This window comes from Myotis brandtii, unplaced genomic scaffold (assembly GCF_000412655.1).
Source record: "Myotis brandtii unplaced genomic scaffold, ASM41265v1 scaffold61, whole genome shotgun sequence".
Lineage (NCBI taxonomy): Eukaryota > Metazoa > Chordata > Mammalia > Chiroptera > Vespertilionidae > Myotis > Myotis brandtii.
The window spans coordinates 1,334,009-1,351,005 of NW_005370318.1; the positions used below are offsets into that span (position 1 = coordinate 1,334,009).

Sequence of the window (16,997 nt, forward strand, 5' to 3'; positions counted from 1 at the left end):
GGTATTTTGTGGAAGAGCAACACTCAAGGGGCCAAAGAGCCGCATGTGGCTCGCGAGCTGCAGTTTGCCGACCACTGGGCTAGGGCCACATCCTAATCTTAAGTACAGAAACATTAGGGTTGCTGCATGTGTTCTATCATTATCTAAGCTTTTTAAAACATGTATTTTTACATGCTAAGATGAATCCAGTTCTACATGCTGCATGACAAACTGGAAAGCATCCAAGGGGGCCTCCTATGTGTGAAATTCCACTCCCAGGGACTGGGAGGTGGAGCATCGTTATGGTCATGAGCCACCTGTTTTCCCCCAAAGTCAGACTGAGCCTAAACTTTTCCCAGGACCTCAAGGGCGTTTTAGGATGGGGAATTTTAAGGCAAACAAGAGGGAGGGATAAGGGAATAAGAGAGCCAGGTCCCCAAATCCTTGCTCAGGAGCCAGACCACCTCCTTCCCAAGGGACAGAAGCCTTTCCCTCCTCTAGAGAGCTGACCTTCCTACCCCCCATCAGATCTTCTTCCTCATTCTTCTTCTAGGAGGAACTCAAGCCAGAAGGACTCGTGAATCTGACTTGGATCCCAACCACCCACAGCCTCTGAAAATAAAGATATTGGTTGCCGTACCTCACTTTTAAACTGAACCTGATAATTACGGATCCAGGGCCAATTTGCTCCAGTCCTGCAATCCCCCTCTCTTCAGGGTTGCTTCCTGAGTCCGTAGGGACAGGACACACATGCAGTGGTTTCCTAGGGAATGTTCTATTTGAAGATTTGGGGGAAATTATTTAAAAGGTTTATTTCTATATTAAGACAAACATGGATGTTTTATGGAATGGAAAACTCTTATGATCATTCATTAAAATAGGAGATTTGAAGAAATTTGCAGAGCCCTTATAAATTACATCCCCATGTTCCAAGGGTACATGTTTTACTTCCCTGATACTGTTTTTGAAAACTTCACTGAAAATTTAGAAAAGTATTTTGCTAGATGGAAGAACTCACACCATAGATGAGGTTACTTATGGGGAAAGGGAGAAAAATGAAGGGGGGATTTCAAGGTTTGCACTAAACAGTTTTAAATCTTTCCCCTCTGTAACAAGAAACAAAAGACAAAAAGAAAAACCTAATAAAAATTAAATACATGTGGTTAAAATACCAGAGTGCTGCTGAGTGATGGGTGGCCTACAGAGTCAGAGTAGCACCTTCTGGGACCCCCACGCATGAGTCTAAGGGAAAGTGGGTATTTACCCAGGATGAGCTCACTCAGGTGAATGGGACCACCCAGGATTTCTTGGGAAGGCAGTTCAGAAAGAGCAGAACTTCTGGAGTCAAATACCTGTGCTCCTATCTGTGAGACCTCGGGCAAGGCATTCTCTAGACCCCAATTTCCTCATTTTTAAGATGGCTTTGATACCCTGTTTGTAGGGTATTGTGAGGATATGAGCCATGGTATATAACACACCAGGTACATTCTGGGCACTCAACACATATTACTTCTTTCCTTTCCCCAGGGCAGTGCAACAGAAAAAAATCTTTCAAAACAATGGTGGGAGCCTGGCCAGAGCGGCTCATTTGGTTGAGTGTTGTCCCATGTACTGAAAGGTTGCTGGTTCAATTCCCAGTCAGGGCACAAAGCTGGTTTGTGGGTTTGATCCCGTCAGGGAGCATCTGTAAGGCAACCAATCGATGCTTCTCTCTCACATGACATTTATTTCTCTTTCTCTCCCCCTTCCTTTCTCTAAGCATGCCCTCGGGTAAGGATTAAACAAACCAACCCCCAAAACATTGGTGGGAGTGATAAATGATACAAGGGACGGCTAGGGACAAGAGACTCAGAAACCAGGGTACCGATTATAAACCAGGTGCAGCTCAGCAAGCATGGCCACAGGTGCAGTAAGTAGCAAGCCTCTCACGCTACGAACACAATCTGCTGGGGGGGGGCTGGAGCTGGCCACAGGGCTCAGCCTTCAGACCATGTGATGACACAGGAAGAGGGAGGCCTTTCAACCTAGTGTTTAAAGACACACAACAGGGCAAGTTTCAGTTATTTTTAGTTAAAGAAAAGCAGCCTTTTCCAAGGGCAACAAAGTGAACTGAACGTCAGGAGGAAGCAGGGTGTGGGCTTCTCATAAGCTCTTGTTCCGAAACCCGGACTTGAGGAAAGAGGCCCTCCTGGGAACTCGGGGGAACTGGCCAGCAGAGGGATGCCTTTGGTGGGTGGGGTGGAGCTGCAGCCCACACTGGTCACTGGATTGGTCTGCATGGGCTCTAAGGTGATTTCCACCTGCCAGTTGGTTGACATGATTAACACTATTATTCTTAGGGGGCATTAAATTAAGGAATGGTGCGTGGAGCCAAGAGAGTGGCTTATTCAGTTGGATTCTGAATCACAATCAGGAAGTAGTCTTTATCTGCAAAAAGAGAAAAAAGAAAACACAAATTACTAAATGTGAAATGTGAGAAAAACACACTAGAAAGGAAATACGTAATTAAACCACAAACCATAAAAGGGAGTGGGTGAATACAAAGCATCATTGCCCAGGCCACTTCCAACTGCTGGGAAATAGAAGGTAAATTGGCAGGTTTCCTGTGAGGGCCTCAGCAGTGAGACCCAGGAGCGACCTCTGCGGCGCACACTCTTTTCTAATCTTCCCAGTACCAACAGGGAGGTAGGATATCCTGTTTTCTGGGTAACGAAACTCAGGTTCCGAGAGTTTAAATAAATTGCCAGTGGTTCTCAAAATGGAGGGCATCTGAATGACCTCAGGGCTGGCTGGGCTTAAGACAAACACTGCCAGGCCCTACCCCAAGCTCTTTGGATTCAGTAGGTCTGGGGTAGAGCCCAAGAGTCTCCTTTTTTTAAAAAAATTATATTTTATTGATTTTTTACAGAGAGAAAGGGAGAGGGATAGATAGTTAGAAACATTGATGAGAGAGAAACATCAATTCAGCTGCCTCCTGCACACCCCCTACTGGGGATGTGCCCGCAACCAAGGTACATGCCCTTGACCAGAATCGAACCTGGGACCCCTCAGTCCGCAGGCCGATGTTCTATCCACTGAGCCAAACCGGTTAGGGCAGAATCTCCTTTTTTTTTAGTTAATCCTCACCCGAGTATATTTTTTCCATTGATTTTCTGAAAGAGTGAAAGGGATGGGGAGGGGGAAGAAGGAAAGAGAGAAACAATCATGTGAGAGAGACACATGGCTTGGTTGCCTCCTGCATGCAACCCAACTGGGGCCAAGGATCAAACCTGCAACCCAGGTATATGCCTATGACGGGAAATCGAACCCATGACCCTTTGGTGCCCGGGCTAATGCTCTAACCACTGAGCAATGCTGGCCAAGCAAGAACCTGTATTTATTTTTAATGAGTTCCCAGGTGATACTGAAGCTGCAGGTTCTGGGAGAACCACTAGTTTAAGGTCACCCAGCAAATCAGTGTCAAAGATAGATACCAACTTCAACCCCACTGCTCTTGGGTTAATGTCAGTTCTGTCACAGGCTGGATGAGAAAATTTCAAAGGCACCGATCAAAGGGGGCCAAAGCTACCTGGATTCCAGCTCTGGGGATCCCATCCAGTAATGAGGACTATCCATCATGAAATCATTGCAAGTGCAAGACCTCAGGGCTGAGTCTGACGCTCCTTTTTATAGAAGAAGAAATTGGAGAAGCAGTGTTTCAACTTTGCCCTTCATTATCAGATCGTGAACATTTACCAAGGCTTCCATGTGGCCAGTCCTGGGCCAACCACTTCTTATAATGGCATCTCAATGAATCCTCAATCACTCTATGAGGCAGGTACTAGTGTTTTCTCACTTTATACTGAGGCTCAGAGAGTTAAATATCTTGCTCAAGCCAAGGCAAAAATGTGAGGTGTGGCGGTTGGGTCTGACCACCCTGCTGAACAGAAGTGAAATGGCAGGACCTCGGACACACGTGCTTTTTGTCTGCTGATTTAAGCCTAACGCTAGCTGTCTCCCATGACGGCTGGCTGATGGGACTGGGAAGAAGCAGATCTTATATGACTAATAGTTTCATGACTAAGCAATCTGTTTAAGTAAATAATCACTTACTAATAAAAATAATTAAAGCCACCGATAAAAGCGGACATAATTAGCAATACTAGTGTCTTTTCTTCCAAAAAAAAAAATCAAGCTCTAATTCAATAACATCACTCCAAGTGCTTTGGGGGAAGCAGAGTTTTAAAGCTTGATTATACTGTCAACTCAGCTTCACATCAGGGAGGTTAACAAGTGAAAACCAAGTCTGTCTGAAAACATCTCTTCATATGGGCTATTCTGGGCCAGGATGGGGTGAAATTTGGTACAAATGTGGAGATCCACACTGTCTGACACCACCTGCTGCTATTTTTGGTCTCCTCAGTTTGATCAATGAGGAAGCTTAGGTGGGAGGAAAGGGACATGAACCTCCTTCCTGGGCAGGGCTGCGCTAGGTTGCTCCCACAATATGGGGTGCTAATTACAGTCCAGGAAGGACCCACCCCAAAAACACACAGCAGCCAGGCTATTCTATGCTGGGCGCTGCCCCCATGGGGCCTGTGCTCTATGGCAATCCTAAGGTGATCCAGCTCCAATGCCTCAGAGGCTCTGCTGGCAGTGTATTTTTCTTGCCATATCAAAGTGGTTGTGTCAAGATGTCAAATCACTGGTTTTCATCCTAAATAACATGTCCCACGGACATCCCTGATCCTCATCTCTACTGCTGACCCCACCTCCAACCCCCACAGTGGGGTGTAGCAATGGAGGGAGGTTTTGGAAGTCTTTCATTTATTTATTCAATAAATATTTGTCCAATGTGTTCACAAGTTTCTGTACTCTTGAAACTGTCTAGTGGAGGAGACAGAATTAAAAATGCAGATAAGGAGGCTGGTTAGCCAAGTGGGAAGGTAGGATGGCAGTGTCGGCAGCAGCAGGACGGCATGTGAGGGCCCAGGGAGAGGCTCTTAAGGCAGCAGGGTGGCTGGAGAAGTGGTCAGGGTGTTCGGAAGGAACACTCACTGTGTCTAAGGCACCTGGAAAAGTCACACATCCCGCCAGGATAACAAGGTGTGTGTGGGGGGGCCCATGAGGATGTGAGTGCTGGACAGACAGCGAGGGAGCAAGTGAGAGAGCATGCATACCCTCCCTGCAGGCTCTTAATGTCACCAGGGCAAGGGTCTGGCCACTTCCTCCTCGCCTCCACTGACAAGGCTGAGGGGCTTCTGGGCCTGTGCACCCAAAGGAGAACCTCTAACTGGACTCAAGCACCAACTGCACCCATGTGCTTTGAAAGTCTGGGGGTCCCTCAAGGGCAAGTTGGAGATGCCTTTGCTGCTGAGATGGGACAAATGGCCAGGAGCTTTCAGATAACTCTGCTGTTCCAGAGGAGACGTTCTTGGAAGCTTTATGTCAAGAGACACGGTCCATGGGGCCTGTCTGATGTAGAGATTGCATAATCTGTCCTTGCCTCACACTGAGAGTCCCATGTATACTGCTTGGGTGATGTCCGTTCCGTCTTTTAGTTGTATTTTTGAAGTGGTTGTTTGCGGCAGCAGTCTGCGGTGTTTACCTATGCCGCCATCTTGGTCTCCCCTCCCTGCAGGATCTTAATGTCACCAGGGCAAGGGTCTGGCCACTTCTTCCTCGCCTCCACTGACAAGGCTGAGGGGCTTCTGGGCCTGTGCACCCAAAGGAGAACCTCTAACTGGACTCAAGCACCAACTGCACCCATGTGCTTTGAAAGTCTGGGGGTCCCTCAAGGGCAAGTTGGAGATGCCTTTGCTGCTGAGATGGGACAAATGGCCAGGAGCTTTCAGATAACTCTGCTGTTCCAGAGGAGACGTTCTTGGAAGCTTTATGTCAAGAGACAGGGTCCATGGGGCCTGTCTGATGTAGAGATTGCATAATCTGTCCTTGCCTCACACTGAGAGTCCCATGTATACTGCTCTGATGTGCAGGATCAGTAAAGGGACCATTCCCGGCCTAACTTTTAGGGAAGTAGAGTTTCTATAGTCGCACAGCAAGAATCTTGGGAGGGATTCCATCTGCTTCTGAGCCTTTCTGCTCTACCCCCTGCCAACATACTCAACCAGATGGGGTGTCTCAGAGGACCAGAGCAGTACAGCCCCCATGTCATACTTTACAGATGTGAAAATAGAGGTTCAGGATGTTCTATGACTTGTTTAAGGTCACAATCATGAAGAGCTAAAGTTGGGAAAATGAACTCTGCCTGCTACAATCTGTTTTCTCTGACAGAATCAGAGACATCATCAGACAGTGATTAAATTGATAAACAGTGTACAGCATGTTATCCTATGTTCTTTTCTGGATTGACCTACTCTGTCCCCACCCCTCCAGGAAGTGTCCCAGGGAGACTGTGGGTTCCTGTGACTGGCTCTATGGTTCCCTCCTTCACATCCTTCCAAGCTGCCAGACTGGGCTGGAACAGGCCTGGGATCAGAACCAATATGGCTCTGCTGCTGGGAGTGTGTGACCCCCTCTCCCCCCATCAAATCACCCCAGAATTCTATAGCCAGTCTCTTTGCCATCTGTCTGCCAAGCCCAGGGGCATTCAGTGTCCCTAGCCTCCACACTGCCTTCTTCATCTAGGTCCCAGTCACAATCATATTGCCTCCTGCTCACAGGGTCAAGTCTGCAGTCAAGTTTTGGGTTTGAGGCCTTTTCTAAATTGGATCAAACGTTTCACCTCCTACTCCTTCTGACATATATTCTGATGCCCTAGACCCATGGTCGGCAAACTGCGGCTCGCGAGCCACATGCGGCTCTTTGGCCCCTTGAGTGTGGCTCTTCCACAAAATACCACAAAATACCACGTGCGGGCGCACACGTACAGTGTGATTGAAACTTCGTGGCCCATGCACAGAAGTCGGTATTTTGTGGAAGAACCACACTCACGGCCCTAGACAAACTGCCCTGCAGCCCACCTGCCTTATCAGGTGCACAATTAACTCATGCACACAGCTATGTGGCTCAGAAAACAGAGGGAGCGCGAGAAGTAGCCATGCCAAAATAGTCCTGGCCCTAACCAGTTTGGCTCAGTGGTTAGAGTGTCGGCCCACCGACTGAAGGATTGGGGGTTCTATTTCGGTCAAGGGCACGTACCTCAGTTGCAGGCTCAATCCCTGGTGCAGGTCAAGGGCATGTGGGAGGCAACTAATCAATATGTATCTCTCATATTGATGTATCTCTCTGTCCCTCCCCTTCCCTTCTACTCTCTCTAAAAATCAATGGAAAGAGTATCTTCAGGTGAGGATTCACAACAAGAAGTCCTGGAGAACCTGTCCACCACTCCAGTCTGAATGCTGAGTGAGGTGAGGCAGGACAGGTGGCTCTGCTCTTCCCTCCTCAGTCCCAGTCCTTGTGGGTCCTCCCAGGATGAGCATCTCATCACCCTGAGAATGATCCCATGACCTACAGACAGATGTTTGTACCACACAACCCCCAAATGCAAGCCAAGCACTTCATGTGAAATAAAAACAGCAATCGGTTCCAATGTTGGAGGAAAAGCTGGCTGTATGAGGCCCAGACAGACAGGACTATACTTTAGAAGTGGGCAACTGAACATTTTTTCAAAGATAAAACGATTATACAGTATTTTTGCCTTCTGTTTTGGTTAGGAATCACCAAATCTTTTTCCTTCAAGCCTATGTTTCTTGCCCATCAACTTTGCTTACACTTTTCTATACCCTCAAGATTCAGCTGAATGTCCCCTCTTCTGGGAAGCCTCGGCTGACTGCCCCAAGCAGGCCTAGTCACACCCTCTCTGTTCCTAAGCGCTCGAATATCCCCACATCAAGGGCGAGGGTTACACTGTGTCATGCTTACATGTCTATCTCCCCCATGAGACCAGGATTCCCCTCCAAGGCCCAGAACCCAGGAGAAGGTCTGACCCACAGTCATTGTAAATGAGTATCTGTCGGGGATACCAGCCAGAGAATGGACAGACAGAGAGGCAATCAACTCTGTACTTTCAACTCCTCAGGCTTTTCTGTGGAACCTGAGGAGACACCAATGTGCTAAGCCTTCCTGATAAGCAGTAGGGATAGTCTGATCCTAAGAGGGGACATGGAAGACCTCTTACCTGGTGCAACCATAATTTCATTTTTCTTAGAGCGAATTCGAAGGAAAGTGAGGTCATTCTGGGGGTCAATTTCACGCACGGTGCTCCGGGCCTTCAAGATGAAGTTGTGCATGAGGTTGGCATACTGTATGGTGGTAGGATTGTCCATGGTACTCTTAATAGGAATGCCTGTGTAAAGAGCAGACAGAGACTGAGCAGGATGTTGAGGCCTTTCTGCGCAGCTCCCAACCCCACATCCCTAGTTCTAGAGTCCTGGGCTGGCAGTTAACAATCAATGCCACTATTTACTGAAAGCTTGGCAGGCACAGTCTGAGCACTTCACTGCTAGTCCCCAGAACTACTCTGAGGGTGGTGTCAGCATCTTCACTTGCCAATGAGGCAAAAAAAAACCTCTGAGCAGTAAGGTGACCTGCTCATGGTCACACAGCAGATAAGCGGGGGGCCAGGATTCGATTCAGGCCTGCTGGCTCCACTGCTGGGCTCCTTAGGGCTACCCTGTCCTGACTAGTTTCTGGCAACAGAGGAGACTATCATTCAGAACACTCAGAACCTGAATAAGGAGGACAGCACTTACATATCTTGAAACACAGATGAGTAGGAAGAAGAAAAAAGGCCAGTTTGGGCCAAGACATAACCATCAGTAGTGTGTTGTTCCTATGCCCACCAAGGGAGGCTTAGTGTCCACACTGTCTGTACACATGAAAATTAAAGCCCATTTCTCTGTCTGCTTACACCCTTGTAAACAGCATTGTTACTGCTTTCAAAGAGCCCACAAAATGGCCATTCCACTGAATTCATCACGCCTCTACTGTTTGATACTAAGATTCGGTTTTTTACTTAATTGCTGTTCAATGAACACCATTGTCCTTTAAGTCTCTTCTATTTTAAAGACTGTTTCCTTGTGATGAACTATTCCATGGATCTCCCTCATAGGACAGTGCCTATTGTCATGGAGGTGAGGTATGGGGCTCAGCTTGTGACCTCGGGCCACGACTGGATCATCAGGTGCCTATGAATCACTGTCATGCCAGCAGAAGGCTCCATCAATGAGGCTCCAGGTGCACATAGCTGACAGATACTTGGATGAATATGGCACAAGTGGCTCCTCACACGTAAGTGGCTGGATTTGGGACCCAGGCCCTGCTAATCTGGTCCGCAATTGAGCAGTCTAAAGATCAGCCAAAGGCAGTTACCCTCAGGCCTACCCATGAGTGGCAAGAACTGGCCCAACCTCGTCTTCTTAGGGCACAGGAACACAAGGGTAGGCAGAAGATGACATAGTGACAAGAGAAGCAGCTGAGTCAGTGAGGCTGTTTGAGCCAATTGAAGTCATAAGAACAAGTTGTAGTGATCACTTGCCTTTAAGAGACAAGACAACTAGGTTATCAGGGGTGCTGTTGGGCCCTAGCTGGCAACAAGGTGCCCACCAGGGCCTTGCTTGATATTGGACTTTTCTAAGAATCATAGTATGAGCAACTGCAGTGATGACTGAGTAGAAACTCTGAAATCTGCTGACCTGAACTTATACCCCTGCTTTGCCCCTTCATGGCGATGTGGCCTTAGACAAGTGATTTATTTTATTCTTCTATTTCCTCATCTGTAAAATGCCTGTGCTTCAAAGTGCTGCTGTGGGGATTAAATATGGTTTAAGAATGTTTAGCAAGAGTATCCTATATAATAAAAGCCCAGCAACCACATGGCGAAATGACCAGAACAACCGGTCGACCAGTCACTATGATGCGCACTGACCACCAGGGGGCAGACACTCAATGCAGGAGCTGTCCCCTGGTGGTCAGTGCGCTCCCATAGTGGTAGTGCCACTTGGCTGACCGGGATGAGCGGCACTCCCACAGCGGCCGATCCCCGCAGGCCACACCCCCCACCAGTGCACGAATCTGTGCACAGCGTCTCTCGGGTATGTAATAAATGTTGGTGGTTTGTTATCAATATCACCCACAATAAATCCCACCCCCAGGTAACTTGAGCGGCCAGTCTCAAGGCCTGGAAAAGTTTAGGTGATCAAACATCTTGACCTTCTCTTTTATATACAAAGGCACCTTCTCTCAGGTTCTTCTGCCTGGAACTTTCCTTTCTTCGCCTATTTTCTCACAACTCCTACTGGTCCCTCAGGTCTCCACCTCCTGGTGGCTCCACCCACCCCAGACATGGTCAATGCCCCATTCTACCATCCCAGCACCACACAATTTTCCTTCGGAGCAGTTAGTTGAGTTTGACATCACACCTTTATGTTCATCCCTAGTCAGGACCAGGTCTGATTTTTTTGCCAGTGTCCTTAGAGACATTGCATTAAGCATTTATTGTTGCTGATAAATGAGAAGTCACAGGGCTACTTTCAGTAATTTAGAAATGCATTTGATTACATTCCTACCAAGTGAGAGGATGTGTAAAGGACACAAGGATCTAACCACTTGTTGGCTCATTTTAAAAACCTAAGAAAACAAGAAGGTGGTGGTGGCGCAGAACTGGGGAGAATTTCAAGTAAGGGAATCAGATCATAGAATGCCAGATTCATAGGACGCCAGAGCTGGGGCCACTTCAAAGATATGTCAATGATGAGGCCGCCTACCCCAAGCCCTGCCTTCACAAATAGAGACTTGCAGCCTGCAGAGCTGGCTGGTACGAGGGAGGCACAATTCTAAGCTGAGGCTCAGATCTGTCAGGTTGCATAGCCAGGTCCTTCCACCAAACCCAGCTCCATCAATCAATACCAACACCAACAAAATTTAACACAGTTATTAAGCACAAACTCAGGTGCTGGAGATACAGTAAGTGAACACAAGAGATAAATCCCTGACCTCCTGGAGCTTACACATTGAGTCTTTTATTTTGCCCTGTGTAGGTAGCAGCAGAGGACAGCAGGGGATCTGGAGAGGTAGAAATGGAACAGAATGTTCTTGCTAAGTCTGCTTAAACTCACACTTTTATAATGAAACTTCCTTTACATTTGCTCAAGACAGAAATATCAAAATGCAGTGGTAGATGGTGGTAAGTGATTGAAACAAGGGTGTGTCATGAGTTCAGGGGCAAGAGCAATCTTTCTGGGCTGGTGGTCAGGGAAGGCAGCCCGTAGGAAAAGGCAGCTGAGCTAAATCATCCTTAATTGGAAGCTTCCAAAGGACTTAAAGGCCCCATGAGCCGTGAGTTCTGGCCACCCCAACCACAGCTGGGTGACCTTGGGCAGGTCACCTCGCCTCTCTCAGGTCTTTTTTTTTTTTTCTTTAATCCTCACACGAGGATATTTTTCCATTTTTTTTTTTTTAAGAGAGAGTGAAAAGGGGGTGGGGGGGAGAGAAATATCGATGTGAGAAAGACATCGATTGGTTGCCTCCCAATTGGTCCGTGGGCCGACGCTCTAATCACTGAGCTAAACCGGCTAAAGCTGCTTCAGTTTTCTCATCTGAAAAACGGGCAAACCACCCTGCCTTGCAGGGGTCACTGTGTGAAATGTAAATGAGAGATTGAAGAGTGAGTTCTATGAATGGAACATAAAAATAAACACACACAATAAAAATAAACACAAACATTTACATGGCACTATATATCAGACACTACTCTAAAAGCTTCTCTTAGAGCAGTGGTTCTCAACCTTCTGGCCCTTTAAAACAGTTCCTCATGTTTTTACCCCCAACCATAAAATTATTTTTGTTGCTACTTCATAACTGTAATGTTGCTACTGTAATGAATCGTAATGTAAATATCTGATATGCAGGATGGTCTTAGGCGACCCCTGTGAAAGGGTCGTTCGACTGCCAAAGGGGTCGCGACTCACAGGGTCGTTGACTTAGAGGAAGGTAATATGGTTATATTTTACTGATGAGAAACTGAAAGAGAGAGGTTAAATGACTTGTCCAAGATTTCACAGATGATAAGTAGGTAGAGTCAGGATCCCCATTCCATATTCTTCACCACTGTGCAATATTGCCACATTAGTATACAAAAAAGTGCTCAAAAGTATCAAAAGGTAAGCAGCTGGCACTACACTTTCCCGATGAAAAAGCTCAGCTTTTGGGCAGTTTTAAGGCAAGAATGAAGGCTTATGGTTTGCAAATACTAGTGAAGGCCTCGGGGGTCCCAGCTGAGGAGTCATCTTCTGAGGCTGTTCCCTCCCATTTGGGGTCAAAATGTCCAGGCCCAGTCCTTGGCCAGTGTGGCTCAGTTGGCTGGAGTGCTGTCCTGTACACTGAAAGGATGTGGGTTTGATTCCCAATCAGGGCATATACCCTGGTTGCAGATTAAATCCCTGGTTGAGCGCATGCAGGAGACACTGTTTGATGTTTCACTCTCAAGTCGATGTCTCTCTCTCTCTTTCTCCCTCTCCCTTTCTCTCTCTCTCTAAAATCAACGAAAGCATGTCCCTGGGGGGATTTTTTAAAAAAGTCCAGTCACAGAAGACAGTATCTCTCTGAGTGATATACAAACAGCCTTTCAGGTCTTGGACCAACCACTGCACGTGGGGCAGTAGAGGTCTGAAGAGAAGGGGAAGCCCCAGCCGCCAGCTGATCAGTAGCAGACCTAACCTGGGACCTGCTTCGGCCTCCAGAGTCCTGCGTGCTCCCAACCTGCTGCCTCCTTTGAATGCAATGACCACATGGTCTAATTAGAACCTGACAAAGCTGGGAAGCATCCTCTGTCTAACTCTGGGCTGGCCATGGTCTAATGACTTGGAAAACACCTGCCGTGACCTTCATTCTGCTCTACAGAAGCAGGCACTGTTGAGAATTCTGCCTTTCCAAAACAAGGCCCAGAATGACAATGCATACACACAGGGGCCCTCAAGGAACCTCAAATAAATCAGAGATGAATGAATACACTGAACTACAGAACTGGGGGAGGCCAGCAGGGTGGCCCTGAGCTGTAGACCTACAGCCACTCTCTGGTCCTTCACAGAAAGTGAGAGGAAGAGTACAACCGCATTCAGACAGACTTGCAATGAAATCTTGGCTCTGTAACGGCAGGCAAATCAACTGAATTTCTAGACTCAGTTTTCTCCATTGCAATATGGAGGCAAAAGGGCTGTTTTAAGGAAGAAATAAAACAGAATGTTTGTAAAGCACCACAGAATAGGTAGGTGTGTAAGAAATTAATTAGTCTCCCTCTTTGCCATGTCTATAGCAGTTTGAGAAAATTAGTTATCTGTACTCTTCTAGCTGTGGAAATAATGTTCCAGAACAGAAGGGAAAAGCTATAGGCACACAGAAGTTGACCAGAATATTATCTAGCGAAAAAACAGAAACCACATAAATGGGGATGATTAATAAACATTGCACTGCCCAGCTAGTGTGGCTCAGTGGTTGAGGTGGCCAGTTTGATCCCCAGTTGGAGGCATGCAGGAAGCAGCCCATCGATGTTTCTCTCTCATCGATGTTTCTTTCCATCTCTTTCTTCCTCTCTCTCTAAATCAGTAAAATATATATTAAAAAAAATTGTACTGGCAGTTAAAAAAATTTGTTTATGTAAAACATGAAGCAAAACAAACAAACCTCATGACATATGCAAAAGCGTTACTAACTATAATTATGACCAAGAGAAAATGCACCTGAACAAGGGCTGAAAAAACATGGTATATTGAAAAGTATGACCTGTCAGGGCAGAAGGACTGAGTGAATTTTTCCTTTTTTAAAATTTAGAATTTCAATAATAGTGCTAGGACACTTGAGATGTTTTAAAAAAAAGGTGATGCCCTAGTTGGTTTGGCTCAGTGGATAGAGCGTTGGCCTGCAGACTGAAGGTTTCCAGGTTCAATTCTGGTCAAGGACACATGCCCAGGTTGTGGGCTTGATCCCCAGTGGGGGGCGTGCAGGAGGCAGCTGATCAATGATTCTCTCTCATCATTGATGTTTCTGTCTCTCTCTCCTTCTCCCTTTCTCTCTGAAATCAATAAAAAAATATATTTTTAAAAAAGGTGAAAATTCATGTACATGAAGGGGCTTAGTAAATAGCAAGTGTTATGTTGTGTTTGGGCTGTTTTTGGGGGCTGCCTGCGTGCTGGTCATGGTCGGAGCGGGGGTGTACCTTCTGTGTTCACCACGATGATTCCCTGCACTCCCTTCTGGCTCTGAAGTCGCTTCAGTGTCTCCTCCACCTCTGCCTGCCAGATAGAACAAGACCAAGGTTAGGAAGGGCCAGGAAGGCTGGATTAATTCACTCATACCCTTGACAGATGAATCACACATTCGTCTTCCAACAACAAACAAGTAACACCTGGGCACGTGGCACTTCCTCAAAGCTCCCAGGTCTGTTTAGAGCGGTGCCCAAGCCACTACCAGCACCTAAATCATCTACTCACACCCCCAGGATGGGGCAGGGCTCCTCTTGGCCCTTTGCCTACCAGGCACTATTATCCCTCCTGTCTCAGCTATTTGGGAGCAGAATATAAATACCATTCCTAAGAGTATAGACACAGCCATGACTCATGTATCTGGTATACCTAGGAGACAGGACGCTGATGCTCTGAAAAAACGCAAACAGTGGTGTCTAACAGGAAGGAGATACACTGCTATTTGTAGCCCAAACAGCACAACTGAAAACATTCCAAAGGAAACAAAATGACCCCATGAGGATAGACTCAGTGACTTAATAACCTAGCATCTGAGACAGTGTGATGCATGGCTCATAGCCACAGGAAATGTGCCTGGGGTAGGGGTTCTTTAATCCTGATTCTCCAGAAACTAGTCAGGGGGGATATTCTGGCACATGGATTTGTAAACAGAGGGGACAATCAGACATGTGGTTCCTCACCCTGCCATGCAAGGCATTCTCTATTATTATTTGCATCTTTTACCGTTTCCTCCACTCTCCATCTACATTACATACCTCCCTGTGTCCTAACAAGGCCTCTTCTCTGCTGAAATCTAACAAATTCTTCTAGACCACCTAAACCATTACTTCCTCCAAGAAGCCTCTACTGATCCCCAACTCAGTGGAGTCTGCTACTTCTGACTCTGCAAACTCTTAAATTGTACCTCTCTGGAGATGCATTAGGTATTTTATTACTTAAGAGTCCCTAGAATGGTTTGCAGAATAGGGACTCAATAAACAACTGCTCAGCTGAAGTAGGTCTAACTCTTCCTGTGGATGGGAAACTGGCCTTGAAGTGTGTGTTTTCTGGAGGTCCCTTCTTTTTAATCGTACCCTGCTCTCGCAAACTCTTAAATTGTACCTCTCTGGAGATGCATTAGGTATTTTATTACTTAAGAGTCCCTAGAATGGTTTGCAGAATAGGGACTCAATAAACAACTGCTCAGCTGAAGTAGGTCTAACTCTTCCTGTGGATGGGAAACTGGCCTTGAAGTGTGTGTTTTCTGGAGGTCCCTTCCAGATAGGTCCAGAATCCAGCCAGAAGCTCCCCAAAAGCTGAGAGTTGGACCATGTTGGAAATAGAGGTTCCATTCTCCAAAAGAGTGGTTCCCCACCCCCAGAAGCTAATGAGTTGGCCTGGGAGGGGAGTTTCTAAACAGTGGATGGAAACAACACAATGAATTATTGTCTTTCTAGTAGGCACAAGGCTAACAACAATCCAGTCACTGCCATCCACTCCCCTATGATGTAATACTCTCAAATGCTGGAGAGAAGGGCAAACAAATTCCTCCTACATAATGGCAAATAGTCTGCTGCCTCTAAAATCTGGAGCCTGTGTAAAAGGACAGGGCTACATGAGAGTACAGTACAGTGGGTCATGCATGTATGAGATCATCGTTCATTCAACAGACTGTCACTGAGCTCCTCCTATGCACTATTCTGGAGAAGGGGGGTAAAGTACGATAGTAGTCAATACCACACAGTACTCAGTCTGACCTGGTAACCTTCCTGGAAATTAATTCTGAGGAATAATCCAGAAGAAGAACACAGCAAGATGTTTGCTGCAGTGACATCAACGTTAGCAAAAAGCAGAAAGAGCCATGGCTGGTGTGGCTCACTGTCAAGGGCATGTACCTGGGTTGCCGGTTTGCTCTGAGCCCCGGGTCGGGGCATGTGCAGAAGGCCACCAGTCGATGTGGCTCTCTCACCTCAATGTTTCTATCTCTCTCCCTCTCCCCCACTCCCTTCCACTCTCTCTGAAAAGCAATGGAAAAAATGTCCTCATGTGAGGATTCACAAAACAAAAAAATACTTAAAAAACCCAGAAAGCTGGAAATACCCAATAATTAGGGAAAAGACCAACTAAATTAAAAAACATCCATTCATAGGAAACATACACTTACCAAGAAAGGAAGGACATAAAAGTATACGATGACCTATTCAGTACCTGATACAGGTCAGATACTGGGATGAATATTTACAGACACATATGACCTCTGACCCTTCCATAGTGAGTATGATCTCCACTTTACAATGAAGAAACTGAAATTTAGAAAGAAGAGTTTTGCCCAAGGACACATAGGTCAAGAGAAGAGGTGAATATACCACTGACCACAACTGATGAGGACCTTGCCCGCAGGGAGCTCATATTCTGATAGAACTTTAAATAACAAGTGACCAAGATTCTTGCAGGGGATAGGGCAGGGGAGCCTGGGGATGCCACTCTGGCTGGTGTGGTCAGGAACACCTGAGGATGTAATCGTTAAGCCAAGAACTAAATGATGAGAAAGAAAAGCATTCCAGGCAACAGTATGAAAGCAAAGGCAGAGAAGTGGGAACAAACTTGGCATGTTCAAGGAATAGAGATGATCAGTATTGCCAAGTTTCTTTGCTAATCTGATAGGCAAAAAACAAATAATAGAAAGTCAACCTTTCTTTAATTTTTAAGAATAGGCATATAGATCAATGGAACAGAACAGAGACCCGAGAAATTGACCCAAGCCATTACGCTCAATTAATATCTGACAAAGGAGGCAAGAGCATACAATGGAGTCAAGACAGTCTCTTCAATAAATGGTGT

The 16,997-nt window shown here is 46.4% G+C and overlaps 1 protein-coding gene across 4 annotated transcripts in view; it reads right to left on the reverse strand.

Moving 5' to 3' along the window:
- Positions 1-2,028: 2,028 nt before the first annotated feature.
- Positions 2,029-16,997, reverse strand: part of DYNLRB1 (dynein, light chain, roadblock-type 1) — a 22,930-nt gene continuing 7,961 nt past the window's right edge. The window contains exons 2-4 of one of the 4 annotated variants that reach the window (XM_005879786.2): positions 14,132-14,207; positions 8,099-8,266; positions 2,029-2,406 (exon numbers count right to left, since the gene is read on the reverse strand). In XM_005879786.2, the coding sequence (XP_005879848.1) occupies positions 2,363-2,406; positions 8,099-8,266; positions 14,132-14,207 (288 nt within the window). In that variant the 3' untranslated portion in view covers positions 2,029-2,362. Of the gene's footprint in view, positions 2,407-8,098; positions 8,267-9,614; positions 9,637-12,157; positions 12,179-14,131; positions 14,208-16,997 lie in introns of those variants that run through there. The other 3 variants (XM_014550702.1, XM_014550703.1, XM_014550704.1) reach the window with 3 other exon arrangements.